General features: G+C 41.0%; 1 protein-coding gene across 1 annotated transcript in view; it reads right to left on the reverse strand.

The window, feature by feature from the left end:
* Positions 1–342: 342 nt before the first annotated feature.
* Positions 343–25719, reverse strand: part of Me1 (malic enzyme 1) — a 111469-nt gene continuing 86092 nt past the window's right edge. Inside the window, exons 10-14 of the mRNA XM_027411007.2 lie at positions 13386–13491; positions 11678–11820; positions 10042–10215; positions 3482–3580; positions 343–842 (exon numbers count right to left, since the gene is read on the reverse strand). Coding sequence (XP_027266808.1) covers positions 672–842; positions 3482–3580; positions 10042–10215; positions 11678–11820; positions 13386–13491 — 693 coding nt within the window. The 3' untranslated portion in view covers positions 343–671. The remainder of the gene's footprint in view (positions 843–3481; positions 3581–10041; positions 10216–11677; positions 11821–13385; positions 13492–25719) is intronic.

Raw genomic sequence — 25719 nt, forward strand, 5'->3', positions numbered from 1 at the left:
AAGCATTTGGTCGTAGATGAGGAAAAGAGCTTTTGCAGAGTGTGGGACTCAAAATCAGAGCAAAAAGAGCTCTACTCTCTGAGATGTAACAGTGACAAAAGAATATTAGGATCTAAGGCTGCACAGGTATTGTAAACAGCAGTTAGCTTTCTTCCAGCTGTTGAAGAGTTCAGTTATGCAAAAAGAACAGGGCTAACGGAGGCCTGGAGAAGAATTTTCTCTAGGCAGCCAAGTAGTGTTTCTGTTTAGTAAAAGTTCAGCTATGCCTAAGTTTGTGTTTATCTTTACTTTTTAAAAGATTTTAGCAAAATGGTCAAGAAAGAACTGTAGACATTAACAAGATGAAGTTACACTACATTAATTTATTATAGTTTGGATCTTCCATTAGCTTCCTACATTATCAGTGATAAGTTTCTCAGTAGCACGTACAACAGCTTTTCAATAGAATTTGTAAAGAGAATAATGAAAACAGAAAACATAAATAACCAGAGTAAGTGAAACAAAACCGTCAAGTGTGAGGCTTACTCTAATATACTTTCAAGGATTTGATTGTTAAACTAAAGTCACCTTATTCTAAGTATACTATTAATCAACATAAAAGATTCCAACCCTTAGAAATTACAAAAACTTCAAGATCTTATTAGTAAAATTAAAAATTCTAGCTGTTGTGTTTACTGACTGACTTTGGTCTGCACTTTTTGGGCTTCTTCCGGCCAAGAATAGCAATCAGGTAAGATCTGGTCATAATTTGTGCTGTACATCTGGGAGCAGACAAATTCTTCTTTGTTTGGGGGCTCAGGGTAAACAGTGGCCATCTTTTCTCTGTATGCATCTGTCACAATCTAGAAACAAGGAAGGTAAGTCATTATTTTAATAGTGAGAAGGTGATATTGAACACAAATCAAGTTTTTATCCATTTCAAAAATGTATAATCTGTACTATAGTAAAAGCCACATGCAAAACAAAAATGAAAAATGAAAATGCAACTATAAATCAAATGTAGCAAGGGGTAAATGACACTAGCAACCAGGGAACACCTCACTAGTAGAGATTGAAGTGTGAACAGTCATTTTTCTCAGGCAGACTTGACTGTCTTGCTGCTGGTTAACTTGGACTGAATGCCCGAGTCTCTGCTGATCTCTCTTCCATCTCTGGACACAAAAAGAAAGCATCTCCCACTTCACATCCCTTTGTACACTACTCTCTCAGCAACTGCAACCATGTACCACATACAGAGGACAACTAGGACAACTAATCTATCTAGTCACTCCTTGTTGCTGTCATCTCCATCCCCATGACAGAATTAGACATCTGGATTTGCCCGGGGACCTCAAACCTGCAGCCCCTTACGGTAGCTTCCTTCCTGAAACTGGCTCTTCACTCAGAGTCCTCAGTTTCTGTTTAGGCAATGGCACAGTGTTCTAAGTGGTACAGATTCGGGCATCCATGCCATTTCTATTTCCTCGACTGCCCCTGTGTGCTTATTTTCTAATTGTGTGCTAATTCATTTTCATTTAAATTATCAAAATAGCCTAAAATGATAACATGCTGTACAGTACATAAATAATAAAAACTAAAAGCTTGGGACTGGAGAGGTGGCTCAGAGGTTAAGAGCATTGGCTGCTCTTCCAGAGGTCCTGATTTCAATTCCCAGCAACCACATGGTGGCTCACAACCATCTGTAATGGCATCTGGCTCACTCTTCTGGCCTACAGGCATACATATAGGCAGAACAATGTATACAAAATAAATAAATAAATCTTCTTTATAAAAAAAACTAAAAACTCATCAAGATCAAGCAAAATGGGTCTGTTTTTTTTCCATAAAAGACAGACATACTATTGAAGTTGTTTGAAGTGCTGACTTTGTAGAATATATCTTCAATCAACAAGATAAATAACAATGGGTGAATCTAAAACATTGCTATTTAGATAAACTTGGAATCGTGTAAACTACTGAAGTTCAAACCAGGCAGTTTGGTATGCAAGAAGACCTAACAACGAAGTCTGGCTACCTCTTTTGACTGTTGAAACTGTGCAGGTGCTACTGCCCCCAAGTGGCCAGAGGCTAAAAATGCCAACCAACCCCAGTTTAAGGAAGACTGTTAGGGGTCAGGTTTTCGTTCCCCCATGTATAAGCTTATATGCTGGTGCCTTCACCAGGAGTACTTCCAAAGTTAAAACATCGCTTTTAGCATGACCCTAACCCACTTCACCTCTGTTCCTAAAAGAAAGAAAAGTGGACAGCAAAACACCAAAGAAGAGAATATACAGAGAAAAGACTCCAAGGACACAGACTGAGAAGAAGCCAAAATTAATGATATCTAGCCTCCACACAAGATAGATAGGCAGATGGGCAGATAGACAGAGAGACAGATAATTTTTTCTAAAAAATTGCTTAGTTTAAGCCAACCAGAATGTGGCACTTTCATGGCACAGCATGAAACAAGAAGGTGAAAAGAAACACAACACACCTGAATGAAGACATGTTAGAAGATGTGAGGTTAATGATCCTTTACTGAGGCAAGGGTTCACTACTTACCCCAGGAGCCCTTCCTTGCTGCAGCTACTTACAGATCCATGCCAGGCTGCCTACTCTCTGAGTTCTGACTCAGAAAGTGGAACCTTTTCCTCTCTCTCTCTCTCTCTCTCTCTCTCTCTCTCTCTCTCTCTCTCTCTCTCTCTCTCTGTCTGTCTCTCTCTGCCTTCCTCTTTCTCTCCCCCTCTCTCTTCTCTTCTCCACACACACCATGTAATCATCCATCAATGCACATGGCTGGCGTGCCTGCTTTCTCGACTCCCAGATCAGAAGACATAGTTTCCTGTCACCCAGCACCACCTCCCAGTAGCCACTAAGATCCCCAGCTTGTCCTCAAACCCCCAATGAAGTTGCCCTTGAGTTCCCTTTTGATTCAGAGTTTGAATTCTTCTATCTACAGGAATAATAGCTTGCCAAAGGGGTCCTGTGTCCCATGACACTGTCACCTGTGTCCTCAGTGGTTCTCAACAAGTGGCTCTCACACCCTTTGGGGTTTGAAAGAGTACCATCAGAACAAAAATAACTTTATGGTTGGGGGTCACCACAACATGAGGAACTGTGTTAAAGGGTCACAGCATTAAGAAGGGTGAGAACCATTGTTCTAAGTCACAGACAGGGAGTGGCAGGAGGCTCCAGGTATAAATGTCCTTCTAGTTAGTCTGTGGGAACTATATAAACAACTACATAGAACAACTACACTGAGGTGAATTGGGAGAAGCCTGACTAAACGGAATGAAATATAAGGAGAAAAATGGATGGAAAAATCTACAACTAGCCCCTGTGTTTCCATCCATCTCTGAGGTCAGCGCTCCCCGTCACCATGTCTCATTTCCTCGAGTCCTAGAAAATGAACATACATGCCAAGCAAGCATGTAAAATAGTAACAATACTATTTAGCAAGGGAAGGAAGGAAAAATAATGAGGCTGTGTGGTTTTTTTTTACCTGTACTGCAATTTTCAATGAAACATCTCGAATTGTATTCAAAGGAGGATAGAGTCGGCCCTCTTCTAGGTGCTTATCTGACACTTGCTGAGATATGACCTTTAAAAGAGAAAAGGTTAAAAATATTTATACATCGCATGATTCAGTGTGGTAAATACACAGATAACTAAGGGAATGGCCATGCCTGGAAACTATCCCATGAACATGACTGTCTAACATGCCCCTTCCTTATTGACAGAAAAGCTAGGCCATGGCAACTGCTGAGATCACACCAAGAGTCAAACAGAGGAGCAAATGCACGTTTCCTTTTGGTTCCATTCCTTCACACTAACAAAGGATTAAATATTTCCGAGAGGAACAGGAGAAAAGAAAATGGGGATGAAGTAGTCATGGGAGAGGACCCCCAAAACAGAGGAGGGCAGTGATCTCAGACACTCCCCACTCAAAATCCACAGGGGAGTACTGCAGGGGGCTAGGAACGCTGGCTCATTTCCACTCCCAGGAGGACTTAAACCAGACCCTTGGTTATCAGCTTACCTAAGCAACCTCTCCATTTCTCTCCCCAAGCCACTCCCTAGCTCCAGACAGAGTTCAACAATGAAGTCACTGTGCAAGGTGGGTCTAGGTCAGCTCATGGCTGGGCCTTGAACAGAAATGCTGGGGCAGAGTTGAGACGGAAAACCTTCACTGGCAACATTCTGAGCAATCAAATAGCGAGTCAGTGTCTCACTGTTTGTCTGTCTCTGGATCAAACCCGGGTGTTGAGCATACTAGGCAGGTACTCTACTCTGAGCTGTCAGAATCTTAAATATTCTTTAATTTTACTTAATTACTTATCCAGATAACTATTACAAACTTGGGGAAAAGCCAGGAATCAGAGAAAAATGTGGGTGTCTTTTTTTTTTTTTTAATGTGGGTGTCTTAATCCGTATGCTGTGACTCTGGGATGGAGAAGCCTTCATCCTATAACCCCAGGTCACTCCTTTTGAGATGGGTCCTCACTATGTAGCTCTGGCTGGTCTGCAACTGGAAAGGTAGACCCAGGCTGATCTTGAACTCATGGAGATCCGCCTGCCTCTGGCCTCTGCCTCTACCGAGTTATTTCAAAGACATGTTTTGGTTCCCTCAGCACACCAATGGGGCTGTGCACGGGCATGGGTTCACCTACAGAAGCCTCCGGGGCAGTGAGGTAATGCATAAAACAAAAGGCAATACTGGAGGAGACAGCCTGGACTGCAGAAGTAAGAGGCTCACTGGTAAGGCCAGTAAGGTGGGCTTGACTGAGGGACTGAGAAGAAACTAGGAGCCACACACACGGGGCAGGTGCTGCAGACAGCATGGAGGCCCCCATGTGTGAAGAAGATGCTGAGACAGCTGCCCTGAAACTGGCAGGTGGAGAGCCTCTGCAGAGAAGAGAAATGGAATACACTGGCACTGGGTGGCTGAGAACTTTTGACAAGGGACAACGAACAACAGCACAACTAGTTTTGGGTTAGTGCAACTTTGTTAGGTAAAAATGATAACCTAGTGTGTCAGTTTGAATAAGAATGACCCCCACAGGCTCCAATATTTGCATGTTTGATCCCCAGCTAAAGAACTGTTTGGGAGATTAGGAGGTGTGGACATTTTGGAGTAGGTATGTCACTAGAAGTGGGCTTTGAGATTTCAAATGCCCATGCCACCAGTCCCAGTTCTCCCCACCCCCAACCCCACCTCTGCCCCTGGCTGCCTGCCTGCCTACAGATCAGAATGCAACTCTCAGACACTTTTCCAGTACATGCCACCAGGCGCCGCAAGCCACAAGTCGCCAGGCACAGCAAGTCGCCTTCCCAAGACTAGTCAAACAGCGGCAGAACCCAGGCAGCTGGCAGTAATGTTATGAACTTCCATGTAAACTTCACAAAAGCTTAAAAAGGGATTTTAGTAGCAAAAGAACAGAGACAAGCAGAGACTCAGTTCCTTTAAGAGAGGTTTTCTGACTCAGCCTAAGAGGAAAAAACCACACGGCTTCTTTTTTAGGAGGCCTGGCTAGCTCAGTCAGTAAAGCATGAGACTACTGACGTGGGTTCGTGCCCCACACAGCTGGCAGTGGCAGTGACCACATCTCCAAGCAAGCAGCCTGTTCCTTGGTGGCAGTACAGACCAAGGCAGTGACCGCATAGCTCTCAGAGCTAGTGGTAAATGTACCTCCGCCATCTTGGAAGTCAGCAGCTAAGAAAGACGCCACTTTATTTTGGTGGTGGTGTTTAACAGTTAAAAGACTGGTGGCCAGAAAAAGGTAAAGATTTACAGTAAAGACAGATCCAGATAAAGAAAAACCTCTAAAGGTTTACAATGTACTTAAAAATATATGTAGGCTTGTGAGAGAAAAAGAGGAAGAAAAAATAGAGTAGCTGGGTGGTGGTGGCGCATGCCTTTAATCCTAGCATTTGGGGAGCCAGAGGCAGGCAGATCTCTGTGACTTCAAAGCCGGGTGTTGGTGGCACACGCCTTTAATCCCAGCACTCCAAAAGCTGAGGCAGGCAGATTTCCACAGAGAAACCCTGTCTCAGGAAAAAAGAAACAAAAGGAAGTAAAAAATAGAATAACAAGAAAAGCCATGTAAAGATGGAAAATGCACGAAGAGTCTGTATACTATATGCTACATTGTTGTCTTTAAATTGTTTGATTGCGGAGGAAAGAGTTACAGCTGCTAAAATACATATGATTATAAATGCTGCTGAATTAATCCAACTTATACATTTTAACAATGCTTTGACTTCAAAATTTAAGTCTAAGGACAGGCTACTTGGGCAAAAGTTTTTGCTTTTGTTTCCACAGAAAATGAAAAGCTGTGGATTCCTTCCAGACTAATATGGTTTGATCAAGCAAGACCCCCTGAAGCAGTGACCCAACTGATCCTACATCCAAAACAGCTGAGATGATGCAGTCATAGACCACTACAGCCAGGATTTCTGGTTTTCTCAGGATCCCCATGACATCACCCCTAACCAGCAGGAAGCAGTATGGATTGAACGACGCCCAAATTCCCAAATATTGTTTATAAATGTTTGTTTTCATTTAAGTGGGATTAGTTATAAATGGTAATGATCGCAGTCAATCTCTTTTTAAAAGAAAAAAAGGGGAATAGGACATAGGAATGAATACTTTGCAATGGTATGGATTTTCATTTATTGACAACTTTAAGATCAATTTTGTGATATGTACATGTCTCCTCTTGTTTAGGTATTGTGTTTATACAGATCTTTTAAAATGTAATTCATAATTAAAAACAGATTATATTGTCACCTATAATAGTCAAAACTTACAGTTAGGTTAGTTAGGTTTTCTAGATATACAAAGATGTATTTGAGATAGATATTCTTCAAACTTTTCAAATACCTACAGAATGTATGGCATTTAAATGGTTTAGAGTTTTCATGACAGTGAGACACAACTGCTCCTGGCACACCAATTATGTCAGAAAGGAGGATGGGCATCGAAGAAATTCGTTATGGAGTTTGCCTTCAACATGGCAAGATTAGCCATGTGGGCAAGAAACTGCTCTTGCCTGGACTGTTTGTTGCTGTATAAACTGGACATGCAGGACCCACAAGAAAGTGACTGCTGAACTTACAAAACAAGATGAACAGTCCTGAAGGGTTCCTGCTGAAATGGAGAAGTGTGCCAGACACACTGTAGCCTATGGGCTGAAGATGGATGCCCCAACATTACAGAGGAACTTTGGGTGACTGTCTAGGCAGTGAGATGTCTCTGTCAATTCTAGAGTTTATATATTATCCTTCTGTGGTCTTTGATGGAGTTGAAGACAGATAGTTATGTTATAGTTTTCTTCAGTTATTATAAAAGATAAGTTACCCTTCCTTTTATTTAAACAGAAAAGAGGAGATAATGGGGGTAGTGCTTCTGTGTATGTGTTTGTCTTATTAGGAGATTATTGAAGTACTGTTTGGCCAATGAGGCAGCAAGTCAGGCGGGACTAGGAGTCAAGGAAGATTCTGGGAAATGTAGTAAAGAAGTGGTGATCCAGGCAGGAAATTACACAGTAGGGAGACTTAGCAAGGGCAAGAAGGAATCCCCCTTTTCTCTTCCTCCTGGTCTCTGCTCTGGAGTTGCCATGTGATCCAACAGCAAGAGAGGGCACCAGTGGAAGGCATCCTCTATAAGATAAGTCTTATAAATATATAGATTTATGATAATTAAGACTGAGCTAGCAGATGAGAAATCCTAGTCATTGGCCAAGCAGCATTTGTACCTAATATAAGTCTCTGTGTGTTACTTGGGACCTCAATGTGGAACTTGGGCAGCCTAGCAGAAAGTGCCCACGTGGCAGCAGGACTCAGGCGGCTTGGAGTAAAGACTTATTGTTACACATGCCTACCCAGGTACCGCCATGCTCCCTGCCGTGATGATAATGGACTAACTCTCTGAAACTGTAAGCAAGCTCCCAATTAAAATGCTTTCTTCTGTAAGAGTTGCCTTAATCATGGTGTCTCTTCACAGCAACAGAACAGGGACTAAAATACCTACACTTAGAGAATATTAACTCTGACTATATAATAACTAATTTAATTCATTTAACTAATTATTTTTTTTCCTTTTGTTACATGGTAGTAAACTGGAGTTTTCCTTTGCCTCGGGGATGGTGATCAGGGTCCCAAACTTTAATCACAGAAACATTCTATGTTTCCCTATATAGTGCAGGCTGACCTGGAGCTCTCTTGTGTAGCCAAGACTGGCTTTAAGCTTGAAGTCCTATACCTCTCAAGTGAGCCGCCACTACACTCAATTACTTTTGTTTTCTTCCAAAAATAAAATATTTTGGGAGGGGGCTCAGGGTGTCGCCAAATAACTCTGGCTGGCCTGAAACTTGCTATGAAGACCAGACTCTCCTTGAACTCACTGAGATCCACTTGTGATTAAAGAATGAGCCTTTAGTGATGATCATTACTATTGGTGAATAAAAAATAAAGAGTATTTACTTGACATTGTCACTAGAGGGTGCTAGAGCTGAAGGAAGAAACAGGCTAAAGAAAATCAAGCTCATCTGTTTTGTCCTAAAAAAAAGGGGTTATATTTTTCTTTATGTAAAAACCTTAAAATGCTCTTAGTAATTGTATATCCATTTGAATTTAACAGTATTTTTGAGTTAAAAAGAAATAAACCAGACACACCAGCTGTCACACTTTTAACCCTATGAAGAAATGCCTGAAGAATGCTACAGCTTCCAGGCATCTATCCCACAGCGGGAGGCAGGTGCTAGCCAGGCTGGGCTCTTTGATCACACCAGTGACTCTGGAATCTGCCCCTTCTTGGGATTCCTCTTCAGAGCACAAAGAGCAAAGAACAGCACGTTTGCTGGATACATGCTTTAGACCAATCGGGTTTCATTTGGCTCAGTTCAGCTATTATGCTATACAGTGTTTAACTTGTTGAGAGAAATTGAAATTTGTGGTTACAAGTATATGGCCACCCACTGTCACCACCCTGCTGAGAGGCTCAGGATGCAAAGGGAGCTGAGGACAGCACTAAGCCCACAGGATCTTCTGCTCCAGGAACAATAAGCTCTTTGTTTCTGAGATGGTGCTTCATGTTCTCTGCCAGTGTCTATGAAGCTATGGCTAACATTTTAGCCTGCAGTTGGGTAAAATCAGTTCTTGACCTTACATGATTCCCTGGCTCTGTGACAGTCTGGGGACCTTTTCTGAAATCCCAGGAGAGAACCGACTTCTCCTATCAGTAAAGAAATCCTCATTAAGGGGGCTGGAGAGATGGTTCAGAGATTACAACTGTTAAGAGGTCCTAAATTCAATTCCCAGCAAGCTAATGGTGGCTCACAACCATCTGTAATGAGATCTGGTGCCCTCTTCTGGACTGCAGGGATACATGCAGACAGAACACTATACTAAATAAATCTTTTAAAAAAAAATCATCATTACATTTTTACCTACTTATGGTGGTGGTAGGGTACATACATGACACACCATGACACACCTGTGGAAGTCAGAGACCAAGCTGAAAGAGGTGCTTTTCTCCTTCTACTATGCTAAGTCCTGAACACTGAATTAGGGTTTTCAATACTGGCAGCAAGCATCTTTACCCACTTCTCAGTAGCCCCTTTAGTGATCAGGTAAACACGTAACACCCTATGTTAATCTCATTTCAGCTTCAATCCTAGTGTGGCTTCTATTTTCTACACTGAAACATTAATGACAGCCACCTCTACTATACTATGACAGACTTTAAAAGGCCATTGTTTAGGAAGGCTCACAATGGAGAAATGTTACTTATCACCATTTGGAAAAGAACACTTTTGTTTAACTGAGGTCGTAAAAGTTCATCAGTATCTAAAGGCTATAAAAGGCTCCTTCTATGAAATGTAACCTAATAACCACTGATGAGGAATCTCACTAGCTCACTAGTGACTCATATGAACCTGCTACCCACTCCTAATTCTCTACTAAAAGTTCTTCACACTTGACAGGCAGCTGTAATGCTAAATAAAGAAAACACTGAGCTGAGCAAATGCTGCCTAAGCATGCGTCTGCTCTTCACGGTACCTCAGCAGTGGTGAGGAAGACCTTGTCAGTGATGTGTCTCAGTCCACAGGCCACCACCCCAAGAGCAACTCCAGGGAACACATAGGAGTTGTTGCCTTGGCCAGGGTAGAGTGTCTGTCCATCTGGAAGAGTGACTGGATCAAAAGGACTGCCGCTGGCAAAGATCGCACGCCCCTGCAACATAGACAGTGCGGATGATAAACAGAACAAATGTACTGCAACAGAGCCATCCAGAGGCCGGCTGAGAAGTATCGGTGCTTAACTCCCTGTGGGCCCCGGGCTCATCACTGTTGTCTGTGTGAATCTGTCCAGGGGTGGGCAAAGCAGAGGATTCTCTAAGGCTACCACTCTGTTCTCTGCAGTGTTCCAACCACAGGCCCGACAACCACATTATACAGGCTTCGAACTACAGACTTCTGAAGATAAAATCAACAGATTCTTAGAGTATTGAAAATGGTATGTTAGGTTAGAACTTAATGGGCAGCCTCAAGGTAACTTCCAGTGTTTTACAATACAGAGCATTCTGAGAGATCTTGAGAGAGAGCTGAGGTCATCTATTGCTGACCCACTGAGAGTTTAAACCACAATGTAAAATTGAGCTAACGCTACGTATGTGTATGGCAGGAGCCTCTACACTAACAAGAGCTGTTGAGATATACAGAGACAAAGTAATTAACTACACACTTGCTTATCAAGGGCCTCCTATGTGCAAGGTAATGTACTATAATTCTGCTCAAAATGTTGTACTTTCTTTCCTTGAGGACTTAAAGCTATTGAAAAATGTAAGGAAAACTCAATCTGCACATGAGATAAAGACTAAAATTACTCAGGGGAGTGATGCCATCCTAGATAAGAGAGAGAAACCATGGAGTGGCTCCTTGTTAAAAACATGATTTTTTTTTTTTCTGAATGATGAGCATTTGACAATTTGACATATTACTTACAAAGTAGAGCCTACAGGCTCTGGCTTGTATACACAGCATCACAACTCTGTGCTGTGTTTACACTCTCTACTCTATTTCATATTTCCAAAATAAAGGATTTAGATACATAAAACTAACTTCATTTTTGTTATAATGATATTCTCAAGTCTTTGAGGACAGCAGAAGGCTTTCTGCCAACTTATCAGTCAAGTATATGCTAGTACAAACACAGTGTAAAATTAACTTTTTATTTTTACAACAGTGAAGTTGTGAGCACTAAGGATTCCATGCCAGTCAGGCTGGGTATCAGCACAGCTGCCCAGATCCTCCACCCATGGCATCAAAATCCAAACCCAAAATTGAGCTAGGCAAAAACTAAACTGTGGTTTCATTTTGTATGCTTCAGTGCTTTGGAACAGCAAGTTAAAGATAGCTTCAGAACTATCCAAGGCTAAGTTCTTTCCCTTCCATTTTTTATATTTAAGTCTTAACTTTCCAAATCACTCAAAAAAGTTATCAGTAAAACATACAACGTTGGTTGATTTATTGAAGATGAAAAGAATGATTCAACCCTGAGGGAGAGGAGGCAGTCACACCTTTGGTGTGTTCATGCATCTTTCAGTTTAGATGGAGTAGGTCTTATGCCAAACGTACAAGATCAACACCTTGGGCATCCTAGGCTTCTTAAAATTAACCACCATTTGACTGCTCACCTTGGTCACTTTGTAGCACTGTTCTGCAGAACACTCTGCTTTGCTGGTTGGATTACTCAAAGCAAAAATGATGGGCCGTTCGTTGAAGGCAGCCATATCTTTGAGAATTTGTTCTGTGAAAGCACCACCAATTGCAGCAACTCCTAAAACACAAACAAGAAATGGGGGAGTAGGACTGTCATTGGTTAGTTCATCCTAAAGGCTCAGGCCCCCAAACAATGATATGGTAGCTCCTTTCTAACAGGCCCTAAACAAAGTACAGAATGTTCACACTCAAGTCTAGTGGTGAAACAATGTTGCTCAAGGCCAACCATCTTTAGGGGTACATCAAGTGCCTTTATAAATCACAGGTATGATATAAGACTCACAATACAGAGTTCCTCGTCAGTCATTAGGAGCTCTGGCTACAAGCATTTGTATCAGGAAATTAAGCCATTAATGTATTAAATCTACTACATTCTCTCTTGGCAATCTTGAGTAGACTATGGTAACTGTATCTTCATAGGCAATGTTAACAATCATCTCATCCTACTGTGAAACTGAAATAACTACTGCTGAAAGCAGAATAAAACAACTAACATAATGAAAAGTAGTAAGATTACTGTAGAATGCACTGTGTAAAACACACCCAAGTTTGGTACAGTTCTTCAGGATACTGGATCAGAATCCACAATACTAGCAACTATCGCAAATGCACTTCTAAGAACAGACTATGACTGAAAGCAGACAGACACACATGGGAATAGGAACAAACTGTAGGAACTTCCTTCAAGATTTTAAGCACAGGATCTGGACATATTAAGCATTTCTTCTATGGATTTTTAAAACAAGGTCTCATAAAGCTCAGGCTGAGCTCCTGTCCTGTCCTCCTGTCTCCACTTCCCAAAGCTGGGATGGGATGGTAGGTGTGAACAACATGGCCAGCTGCACACTACACATCACACTGTGCACACACAGCGCTTGAGTATCTGAGGAAGAATGCAATGATAGGTGAAGTGCAAGTCCTGTCTTCTGGGAAGACTTGTTCAGAGCTCCTGGATCTCAGTGTGACTGGTATACTGCAGGCATGTTTCCTCATAACTAGTTTACTGCAGGCATGGTTCCTCTTAACTAGTATACTGCAGGCATGGTTCCTCTTAACTAGTATACCACAGGCATGGTTCCTCTTAACTAGTATACTGCAGGCATGGTTCCTCTTAACTAGTATACTGCAGGCATGGTTCCTCTTAACTAGTATACCACAGGCATGGTTCCTCACGGCAAGACGGCAAGACTGCCCTGTGCACCACAAGACTTTTTTAACCAACATCACCGACCTCTACCCACTGGATGTCAGTGGCCTTTCCTTTCTTTTCTTCCTCCACATCCTCCACATGCCTTTCACATTGATGACAACTAAAAACCATCTCTCGGCATAGACCAGTGTTCTGGGGGTGTGTTTCCAGAACGTTCTAGAAGGACTTTCTACCTGCAGCAATGAAGCCTTGAACAGGGCTGACTGTGGCAGATGTTAGCAAGCTGACATAGTACAAAGGCTCAAAGCAGAAATTCTAGGAAGGCAGAGTTAAATTACGTCTCAGTGCCTGTGAGGACCTCACAACTTAAGTGACTCCATTTCCTTACTGGATTCTAAAAGTTAGAGTTTTTAAAAAGCAAAACAATGCTAAATAGGCCAAATTAGAGGAAAAGGGGAAAAAAACCCATTTACCTATGAGGGCAGTTGGTTTTATCTTTTGAACAATGGCTTCCAGGTTCTTCATTTCTTCGTGTTCTTGGGCAAACACCTCCTTCTCTTCTGTGAGAGAAGCACGTCCCTGAATAATGCAAATGAGAGGTAAAATTATTGCAAATGTGTGGATCAAAGGCATGTCCAGTATTCCACACTGCTGCTACTTACATTTCCCATCCTGTATCCTCCACATGGTATCTATTCTTGAAGCCCATTTCTAACGGTCACTGTATTACCTCACTTGTCCTTTCAACAAATATTTATATGGCAGACAGTGTTCCAGACAATGGTGACGCAGCAGTGAGCAAAACAAATCCATCGAGAGCTTTGAGACATAAGCTAAGTATAGTCACTGCTATTTACACAGGAAGACACAGGTTCATCGACTTTAAGTGACCACAACTTAGACAGCCACTGTCTGGGACTGCCTTTCCATTACAGCACAGCACTACCCTGGAGGAGCAGCTCTCCAAATGCTGGATGCCAGACTGAATGTTAACTGTCAGGCCCAAAGCTGGTGCAATCTCCTTGCTTTAAAGTGTGTGTGTGTGTGTGTGTGTGTGTGTGTGTGTGTGTGTGTACATACATACATGCATGTGTAGTCACATGTATGAGTTCAGGTGCAGAGTGCATGGGGAGGTCAGACACAACCCTGGGTGCTGAGCTTCACTTTCTATCTTGTCCCTCTTCACCACTGTGTACTCCATAAACCAGCTAGCTGAGCTGCAAGCTCCTAGGAAATCTTCTGTTTCTACTTGGCATGTTACCATAGGAGTTGCTGGAATTACAGCCATGTACTTTATGTGGCTTTTGGGGTTTGAACTCAGGTCCTCGTGATTGTGTGGCAACCACTTACCCACTGAGCCATCTCTCCAGCCCAGATTTATTTGCTTTTAAAAGCAATATTGAGAATCTCAGAAAATCTAAAACATATGAACTCCTTTATACTTGTTTCCTTCTCTGTAAATAAGCAGAGCAGAACTTATGCTTTGCCAGGTCACTGGGGGTTAAAAAAATCATGGGAACATGGGAAGCACTTGGACCATTATCAGCTCTCATAAAAAAATCTGTGAAGAGGAAAGAAACTATTTCCAGCCCTTTATAATTTTTGGAACATTTTATCCTAGTCTGCTACAAATTGCTATTTGTATATCACTGCTTTGTATTGTAAATGTGACATTGGATTGGGTGGCTTCCCAAAAAGAGAGTGCACCATTGGTCACTGTTGTGTTCCAAGAAGTTTTTCCCATCCTTCCTGTAGTGTATCAATCTGCACTACATCCGAGACACCATGAAAACAAGCACCCTTCATTCATTTGCACTCAAGTCTGAAGCTTCCATTTTACACCCACTGCAGCAGAGAATACTAGCAATAGTAAGTTGGATATTTCGGCCCATATTTTTATTAGTCATGTTTTCTTGAAAAATTATTCTAATTTCTACTTTAATTGGGAAATGCCAAGTTGTTTACATGCGTTTTGTGATTAATCGTAAGTCCAAAAGAACTCAGTTGATAGAAACTTCTTTAGGTATTGGAGATTGAGTTCAAGGCTTCACACATGTGAGGAAATGGTTTGGATACCAAAAACTATAACTGTCAAATGATTCCAAATCTTTATTCCTCTTTCTTTATGACAAAGCAAGATAATTTTAGCAGCACTGTTGAGTTCTATCTCCAGCCCCCATAAATTAATTTTAAAAGGATTAACAGCAAGTATATGCACAGACTAGTTTCTTTTGTGTTTGTAACAAAAATTTTAATTGCTCTAATAGCATTAAAAACTATGATAATACTGAAAACTTTACAATTCTCACATAATTTGGGGTCCTAAGGGGCGAGCTTGTTGAGTGCTCTTATGCTTACTTCTGTTAGCATCACAGACAGGGATTTATTTCATTTGCATAATCCCATTACAAACCTTAGGCAGCACACTGGCATGGAAAGAATGAGCGAAGCTAATGATAAAGTTTTAGTCATCAAGAGGAAAAAAATAGGCATTTCGCATATCAAAGAATTTCCAATTTCTAATTGTTCCCAATTTTCTGTCCTCCCTGTGTCTGTGTTCTCTGCCAAGTAGCTCTGCAGGTCCATCCACAAAAGCAGACTATATAGGCCAGTTTTTTTTTTTTTTTGCTTACCATGGGGGTTACTGCTCAATGAACCTACCTCCAGTTTAAAAAATGCACTTAGTACACCTAACTGTGGAACAGCAGCATTTATCCCAGCCTGCATTAAATATGCACAGAATCTGAGCTCAATGTCCACCTTATAGCAAATGCAACATCAAACAACAGAGGGAAATGGAATCGTTACGAGTGCCATTCTGCATCTGAATGCTGAAAGATCCTAAATGGAACCATCAAATTGGGGCCTTCTGTTTCTTCCTTGCCCGTGTTTTTACACTGGAACATATGGCTTGCCCTGATCACAAAAATGTGGGCTGGAATGACAGTTCCCGCCTCAGTCTTGAGAACTGATGTATCTATCCACCTGTCCCCTTACACCACTGCCACTGCTTGGTCTGCCCCTGGGTCCATCCACATGGAGCAGTACGGGGCAGATGCAGACCCAACATGAAGGAAGCTTAGAGCCAGAGGGCAAACATCAACAGCATCGTCCACCTTGACCCAAAGGTGAATGAAAAGAAATCACTGCTGTGTGTCGTTGAGATGTGACTACTGAGAACACAGCATTCGGCCACAGCACCAGAGCAGCTCTAATACTAACTCTGTATATTGTCTTTTGTTAACCTAACGTTAGTCCTAATGACTGTAGGAGCTGATGGCTCCTCTCCTTGAGATGGTTTAATAAAATGAATGTTTGTGCAATCTCTCTGCCCCCTCAGTTCCTTTATTGGTAGTTGGCAAATATCATCTTGCCTTATTAGAAAGATAAAAGAAATTCTGGACATGGGAAAAAACAAAATTTGGAATCATTTGACAGTTTTTAATATCTAAACTATTTCTGAACAATTTCTGGAAGCGGTCTGAGCTAACATTCATGGTTAGTTTGAGTCTGACACAGTGAAATTTCCAGTAGAGGTACCAAATAAAATCCTGGCTTGGAAAGGCATATTTCCTGGGAATAGTAACTCTCAGCTGCAAGCATTCTAAACAAAACATGATACAATTTTGGCTTACTATTCTCCACAGAAATGCATACACTCAGTTGCAGTTGTAAAGGCAAGAACCAAGCCTATGCTTCCAAGGCCTGAAGTGCTCCAGGACTCCACATTGCTTCCAGCATGACCTCCTCTAGGTTCAAGGTCAAACACTAAGCTGTATCCACCACTTTCCTCAGCTCTCATTTTCTGTCCAGAGTTTCTGCAGCAAACAGTCACTAAATGGTGCACTCTCACTACAAACTCAAAGAAAATGAGGAATGAAGATGATGAAATGGCAGTCACATGGCTCTTCTAGAAACATGTGGTTGTTCGCAGTAATATGGCTTAGGTGGACACGGCACGCTTTAGAGCCTGGGAGACAAGCAGCAGATGTGTGCTAAGTAACAGGTAGCAACCACTGTATGGGCCAGCTCTCCTGTTTGTGGGTGAAACTGACTCAAGTCAGTGGCAGGGCAGACAGCACCCTTTCCTAACGCAAAGCTGCATCATGAAATCTGCTCCCCAAGGCTCAGCGGGAACCTGTATGTCAGGGATTTGTTCTTCAAGCTGACTCCACAGTTGAGGAAGCCTGTCTAACTGCACTACCTTCTCTAATAGAGGAAACACATTCCAATGAGGTCTAGCTATCCCAATGGAGTACAGTCTTGACAGATGCTGAGAAAATGGCTACCACTCAGAGAACAATGAACAAAGAACTGTCTGCCCATTGGCATTTTCATATGACTTTCCACCTGAAAAATGGAAATATTCAAATCTTTAGTAGAGAATCTAGATGTCAAATTTACATTATTGACTTATTACACATTTACTTATTTACTGTTGAACTAGCAATGGATCCCAGGGCCTTAACATGCTGGGCAAACGCTGCACCTCCAGCTGTAGCCCATACTGTTGCTACATTGTTTTATGTTCAAATATTGGAAACTTTCCCATGAGGGGGTAGAGAATTGCAACTGTCCATCAACAGTCATTCTCCCCCACCTTGTAGTTTTAGTGTTTATTTATCCCTAACTTCTAATTTTTATGATAACATTTCCATTTAATCTGTAACATGACTATCAGATAAAGGCTTCATTTACTAGTGTCTCTGCAGCCTGGAGTAGCATAACAACCAGGACAAATGGAAGGAGGGAAACCGTACTGAATTTTGAGTTGTGTCCTTTAAAAGCAGTGGGGCACAGAAGCCCAGTACCTTCTGGAGCCATCAGTGGCTGGCAGAGGCAGCTGTGGCATGTCCTGCTCCCAGCAACAGAAGGGAGTGCATCCCGAGTCTGTCTGCTGCTGTCTACACTGTCATCTCTGCCTGGGGGACTCCTGGTGCACAGTTTAATTCAGAGATAAGTTTCTTTATTTGGATATCTGAAGACAACATCAAGGAGACTCTGTCCTGACAAGCACTTATCTTCCAGGAGAGCCAGTAATAAGACATTTACAACCAAGAAAGTGTTGGGCCGAGCTTGACAGAGAATGCTTGCCCTCCAAGCACACAGGAGAGTAAGGTAAGATGCTAGCCTGGGCTACACAGCCATACCCTGGTGTGAACCAACAACAGGACTGTCTCTACACAATTTTTAAAGATTTTCAATAATGTAAATTCTCCCATGTTACTTTATATAATTCTTTATTCTCAAATTCCTTGTAATTTCTTTTTGGTGTTGTTGTTCAATATTGTATCATGACTTTAAATAGTTTTAGTATATGAGAACACATATTTAATAACATCTTCTCCTTTACAAGCTAGGAACCTTGTGATTTTAATCTGTTCTCATGGGCCAATGTTAATTCCCTATAGACAACAAGGAACTCTACTCTCATCATTCAGGTGACTTTATTCATCTTTTACCTCACGACTCAAAACTGTCCTCTGTCAAATCAAAACATAACCATGCAAATGTGAAAGTAAAACTAATATTTCTATCAGCAGCCTAGCTAGCTGACACACTCAAACTAGCATAATTTGCATAAAAGATGAGTAGGGTTATACTAAATATGGACCAGTAACATGAGAAAAGAAACTTGAATAACAATAATTATAACAATCATAACCCCCAAAATGACATAAATCTAATATAATCCATATCTTCTTAATGCAGTATAGTGTCCTAGATTATCCAAGATGGCAGAATAAACATCTAGTTGCTCTCATCTTTATAAACTACAGTCAGTATGTACATAGTTTATGACAATTCATTATCTAGTGACATTAACAGGGAGCAAGATGCATTCTGATAAACAGTAAATCCATGTTACTTTTGAAAGTTTTTCCAATATTTAGGAAAGTGGAGAAAAGCTCTGTTTGATACAGAAGACCTTTTAGCCCCTGCACCCAGTGCAGGGCTCAAGAGCCCTCTGATGCTCTCCCGAATCTCGAGTTCTACATCTATAAGCTAGCTGGATTCCAAAGCTGAGAGAACACCAGTAACCTAAGGAAAAAGTGACTCCTCAGCTTGGCTTCCAAAATTAATTCCATTCTAACTCAACTCCTGAGTGAGGCCTTATGAGTGCTTTTCAAAAAGATTTAAAAGTGGTAAGGAACAGAGACACAACTCCACACTGTCACTCTCAGCAGCCTGACCAATTTCTTTCATCTTTTAGGACTCCAACTTGGACCAAACCAGGATTCATGGCTTTGATACAGAAAGGAATTTCTGAACTAGCCAATCTGAAGCAAGATTTAAGATTTAATTTTAAAGATATTTAGTTTTATTACTATTATTATTTGGAGGAGCAATGTGTGTGCTAACTACAGTACATATGTTCAAGACAAAGAACAACATGTGAGAATTGGTTCTGGGGATTAAACTGTGGTCACCAGGCTTGTATTCCAAGTGGCCTTATCTGCTGAGTCATCTCTCTGACCCATAGCTGGAGATGTTACTAAAGATAGTTTATGAGCGTAAGCATGAGTGTTAGGAGAAAGAGAGAGGCCTGGAAAGAAAGCACACCTAGGAGCATGATGTGGGCTTCTCCAAGAGAAATCAAAACACCCAAGTGTTAAAAGTATGGGCTCTTTAAGGTAAAGTCACAATTGTACTAACAGCAAGCATTTATGCCCTTTTGGTGGCTCTCATTTTTCATCTTCTCTCTCCTTTGATAATGAGATTCTGAAGTGGTTCCAGTTGCTTTGGAAAGAAGGCTAATCTGATAAGGTGAAATCAGCAGATGCTTGGATTGAGGGTTTCTGGTTTCTTGCAAGATTCCTAGAAAACTAGTTTCCATTTGGGACAAGGCCACAAGCAGCTGCTCATTGTGCTAGCATTCTTGCTACTCCACTGGGAGAGGCTTCAGCTGGATGCCTGGGGGAGAGGCTCCTATCCCTTCTGTCCCCAAGATTTCCCCTTTCTTCTGTCCTGCCTTAGCTTCCCGGCTAGGTGATGAGAAATGACTAGCCAGTTTTGAGAATGACTATTCTAAACGATCTATCACAACCCTACAGATACGCTTTTTATAGTCATGTTTTCAGAAAACTGTAAATGACACATCCGACAAGGGGAAATGAACATGTAACTTTGTAATCACAGATTTCTGATAAGACTGTTGTGAAAACAACCCAAGATTAATGAGAAACATTTATGTACGAAGACCCCCTAAATTCCCTAGATTGTGAAGCAAATCATAAAGAGTCATAAACACTGTACTGAACATCCCCAAACTCCTTCGGTATATAGTTTTAAGTAAATTTGTCACTTATCTCCATGAAAATGGAAAGATGTGTGTTTTATTGCAGACATCTTGCTTTATTAATCACAGTAACCACTGGCAGGTCTTGGCCCTGGAAGCCCGAACTTGGCAGAATACACTCCAACTAGTAGGAAGCATAAATCTCCTGCAGCCCAGTCCCCAGGGATTTTTTTCTGGTGTGACTTACAAATGCTGACTGAACACTGAAAGCCAGCCAGGAATCATGGAACAGTAATATTAGCATGCTGAGGCTCTATGGGACACAAGCAGAACCATGAGACCAAAAAAAAAAAAAAAAAAAAAAAAAAAGTCAGATAAGTATTTTCCATGCTTAAGAAGAAACAACTGGAATGGGATAGCCTTGTCTACATGTGCTGGCACTGAGGCTGTTGCCTATAACTTTCTACTTTCATTTTTCTAAAGTTGTGGATAATCCCCCTCCACCCCCCAAAAAACTAATTTGGACATACTCCTATACTAGTCACTTCAGCTGTAGATGGAAATTGTCTTTTTTCCTTTGCATTAGGCAGAGAGTAGAGTCTGGGGTCCCAGACTGGCTTTCCAGGTTCTGTGTCCAAGGAATTGGATTAAGGACACACAGATGTGATAGAAATAAGACAGTTGATTAAGAAAGGTGGCACTTCCTTGAAAGGAATTAGACACTGTGTGAATATATATGTGTACACGTACATAAATGAAAACATACAATAAATGAACATGTTTTTCTGGACATGCTGTTACATGCCAGCATTTGGTGGGAGGGATTTCCAGCTTTTTACTCTATTGCTGTTTGCTTTCAGACGCTATCCTTTCATGCACACATGACCTCATGTCGTACTTGTCACAACCTCATTTTCCCCTTTCAGGAACCCTTGCTCTTTGCCTTCTTTTAGCAAACTGTTTGTGGGCATCTGCTTACTCAGAAACCCTAAATTTGGTAGTCTGGTCTCTTTCCTTTCCTCCCTCCTTCCCTGTGCCTCCCCTCTCTTCCTTTCTTCCTTCTGTCCTGTGCCAAACATATTAGAGATAGCTAGAAATTTCTTTGTTAGGTTGCCTTTTTAATCCCTATTCCCTCCTTATTTTGTTGACTCTTAGTACAAGAAGATAACAACATGGAACAGGCTTTTATGAATGAACCTAAGAGTTAAGATAGTAGGAAATGAACTCCACCAATAATAATTTTGCATGTTAAATATTAATAGTCACTGTTTTCTGTTAAAAAATACATATAATCAAAGACTATTCTTCTGAATACCTACAAATGCATGGGTCATCTTCTATTTGAACTGGAAAGGAAGAAGGTAATCAACCTGGATACTTGTTTCCAAGCTACTAAATCTCATAGCAGTTAGATATTTATTTATTTATTTGTTTGTTTATTTATTTTGGTTGTTCAGGACAGGGTTAATCTATATAGTTCTGCTGGCCTAGAACTTACTCTGTAGACCAGGCTGGCTTCACAGAGATCCACCTAACCCTGCCTCATGAGTGCTGGGATTAAAGGCGTGTGCCACCAAACACCTGGCATGCAGGTAAGTTTTTGTTTTTAATCAGAGCATAAGTAAAACGCTAACCACTGTTGAAGTGATACACCACCTCTCTCAAGATTTTGACAAACAACAGGGGAAAGAAAAATATCTCACAGCCTAGAGTTTCAAGCCCTAAACATTTCTTTTCATAAAGAAAATATTATCCCAACCATCATTATAGCATATAGCATACCTTGTTCACTATTTCTTTCTACAGGAGATAAGTAGTTAACTATAAACCAGAAAAAAAAAAAAAAAACCAGGCGGTGGTGGCACATGCCTTTAATAAAAAGAAAAAAAAGACGGAAAAAACACAATGAAGTAAATTACTTACAACAGAAGAAAATAAGACTAGCCTCTGTTCCATGAATGTACGTTCATACCGTACTCTCTCTAAGCACTGAAAGCCACTTAAGCAATAAGTGAGTGTGGCCATGCCCCTCTATACTGTGACTTGCTGTCCTCTCTGGCAATCCTTGGCAATCCTGTCCCTCACATTGCTCTCTTTCCCTTCACATTGCTCTCTCTACTTTTCATCTGGGAAGACTTTTATATGTATTTTTAGTTAAGTGCTTGCTTATTTATACTAAAATGTATTAATTCAGGTGACTAAATTGACAGATTATTTCTTGCTATAAAATACTACAGTAAAGGTATCATTAGTAACCAAATAATTGATCCCAACTCTACTAGTACTGATGTATTATATTGTATTTATTATATTATATAATAATAATATTACAATCTGTAGCAAAAACTCCTATTGCACATATGGCTATAGGCAAATAGTAGGAAGGGCTGTAGCCATGACATTAAAAATGTAAATAGAAAACATGCTACAATGAAAGCTATTTAGTCTAATTATGGTAACACTCCAAAGACAAAGTGCCATGCCTTAACTTTTTAGCTTTGGGATTTTTTTAAGTCTTTAAAGTGCAAAAGAGTTTCACCAAGAAAATGCTCTACTTTAAATTTTATGATTCTTTTAATATATTATGAGCAAGCCCATTGTAAGCTAATAAAATTATTATTGACTCACAGGAAATATGTAAGAACTAACTAAAGATGAAAACCAGTACACAAAAGAATTGTGCAAATTTGAAAGCAAGACTAGGCTAATTTTCTGGCTTGTCTACAATTTATTAGTTTCCCAACAAAAATAAATAAAAGATTTTGAGCTGTTTAATGGCATGAAGCATTCATTAATTAAAAATTAGTATGTCTCTTTTATATTAAACAGTATATAAGTTATTAAGTGTACAACAGCCTTTCAAAACACAACTTCATCTTAGCAAGTACAATATATGTACCTTTTCATTTTGGCAGGTATAGTACATGAAGGAAAAGTTTCTGGCTGAGTCTAGCCAACAACCACAGTCATTCCAAGTACTGTGACCCATGGAGCCTAGAGCCTCAGCTCTGCAGATCTATATTAAAATTATGCTAACAGCTATGGATACTTGTGTGGATTTCACATTAAAATGTCACATGAAACTAGTCATGGATTCCCACTATGTGGGTTCTTGAATGTCATACAATCCTGAGTCAAGATGATTTATGTAGTTGTTTTACGTGGCATCTAGCATGGTCCCTTGAATTTCTCTGTCCAGCTCAGATCTTATCCTAAAGGTCAGTCCTGGATCTCCAACAACTGAAGGGACATTTCCACTGTAGACTCCACAGGCATCTGAGATTGTTGTGTGTCAACTCATCTCACTATTTTCCCCTCCAACTAGCTTCTCTTAACTCTTAATTCTCCTTATACCTAGATGCCTTGGGAGTCCAGCTAGATTCCTTCCTCTACCCTATTCCTCCTTCCTTTTTGCTAAGCTCTCAGCACACCAGCCTTTCCTTTTAAACATCTATGGAATCAAGTCTCTCTCACTCAAACCTCTGTTAACTTTTCTGGATTACTGCAAGAGCTTTGCACCATGTTTCTCTTTCAAACCATCCTTCACAATGCAGTCAGGATGACTGAAAAGGCAAGCCTTTCTGCTCACTCCTCTCAGGACTCATGTGCCCTGTGTCACCTGTGTCAGTCTCTTACAGCAGAACATGTCCTTTGGCACCTGCCCAGTCTTCCACCAGAAAGCCCGCCATCCATTCACTCAGCAAACTACGATCAGGTGTGGACTATCACATGTGAAGACCCTTCTGTCAGGACTCTCCATGATTTGTCACAATGCTCCCCTTTTAGTTCCATGTACTGGGAATTTCAGATCTCTGTGGATACTCCACAGTTAACTCTGAACTCTTCCTTTTCAACTTAGCCTTAGAAATGTTCATGCTTTGGGATGCCTCAGTCTTCCTTCCCTCTTCTCCACAGCAGTGAGGAGTGTCTCCCCTATGTATGATGACGCCATGACAACACTTTTGTATCTTGACTTTTTCCCCTTATGTTGTGAGCATCCTGCAAGCAAGTGCCTTATTATATATACACTTGCTAGAATCTAGAATAACGCCTGTTTAGTGGAAAATTTCATGCAGTGAACAGTATTTCCCAACTACAATATCTGTGATGTGACCAAAGTATACAATTGGTTACAGTCATTCTGATTCTCGAAAGCAACTAATCTTTTAGTGAAGAAGGCTACGCTTGATGGTTGCCAGGTGGTGGTGCACACCTTTAATCCCAGCACTGGTGAGGCCAAGGCAGACAGATCTCTTGTGAGTTTGGGGCCAGCCTAATCTAAAGAGGGAGGTTCGGGTCATTCAGGGCTACAGAAAAAGCCTATCTCAAAAAAGAAAGCTACACTCAACATGTTTAAATTGATAGCTATACATATACTTTTTCTTCCTTTAAGACAAAATTTATCAGTTGTATGACCACTTGAAACATTTTCTAGCCTTTAAGAATTACAATCACTAAGAACTTGGAATATACAAAATGATCTTAAAAACAATGTAAGTTTTAGGAGCAAGGGATACAGTTGAGTGGTGTAGCATTTGCCTGGGATGTGCAAAGCCCTGGGCTCAGCCTCCCACATTGTAACAACTGTGATAACAACCTTGTAAAGTCCAATACAGCTGATATTTGTCTTCTGTATCTTTCAGACATCAAACACTTAAATCAAGTACTATATAAAACATGCATTTTCCTTTTATCTGACACTCTGAATCCTTTACTATGTCATTTACTGCTCTGTGAAAACAGTTGTAAACATATTTATCATACTTTCAGCTATTCCACTTCTAATTGACTATTATGTTTTGAAAGAATAACAGATCACCATGAAATTAATGTATGATGAAACATCACTATCACAAATACTGTCTTAATAATACCCGTGAAAACAACATAAACACAGTAACTCTAGGACAGAGTTCCAAGAATGGAAACAACTGGCTCCGCAACCTCAACTTTCAAAAGCTCTGGACACAGGGAGGACGACTTCCCTGAAAGTCACATTCCGATCATTTCCCACTGTGCTGCAGAAGACACAGCTTGTCACCCATCAGTCTTCACATAAAAGGGGGATTGCATGTATTTTATCAGGGTTTAGAAAAGAGTAAGTGACAGGCCAAGTGACAAAGGTCATATAGCATCTAGGTTACAGACCTACCAGGTTTTCACAATAACCACACAAAGGAGGCCCTCTGCCACCATAAAGGAAAAACTGGGCTCCTTCCAACAGCCCATCTACGAAGTCCTTTGCCTCACGATCCTCCAACTTCAAGAACTGTGGCAAAGCAGCTGGTATGTGGGCAACTCCCTCACTCCTTCCTTCCTTCCTAACCTGCGGTGTGTGACAGACTGCTCTTCCCAGAGTGTGCTGCGTAGGTGTCTCATCTGTGTCTGCATCCAACTGCCTCAGTGGAAAACTAAGTTAATTCTAGCAGACTGATGATCCAGAGTTGTGAGGATTCACTCACAATGGAAGCCATTCCTGTACAGTTTTCTTCTTCATTCAGGAGCAGATCGGTATTACTGTGGGCATGTGTGTGAGTGTGTGAGTGTGTGTGTGTGTGTGTGTGTGT

This window comes from Cricetulus griseus, chromosome 4, assembly GCF_003668045.3.
Source record: "Cricetulus griseus strain 17A/GY chromosome 4, alternate assembly CriGri-PICRH-1.0, whole genome shotgun sequence".
Taxonomy (NCBI): domain Eukaryota; kingdom Metazoa; phylum Chordata; class Mammalia; order Rodentia; family Cricetidae; genus Cricetulus; species Cricetulus griseus.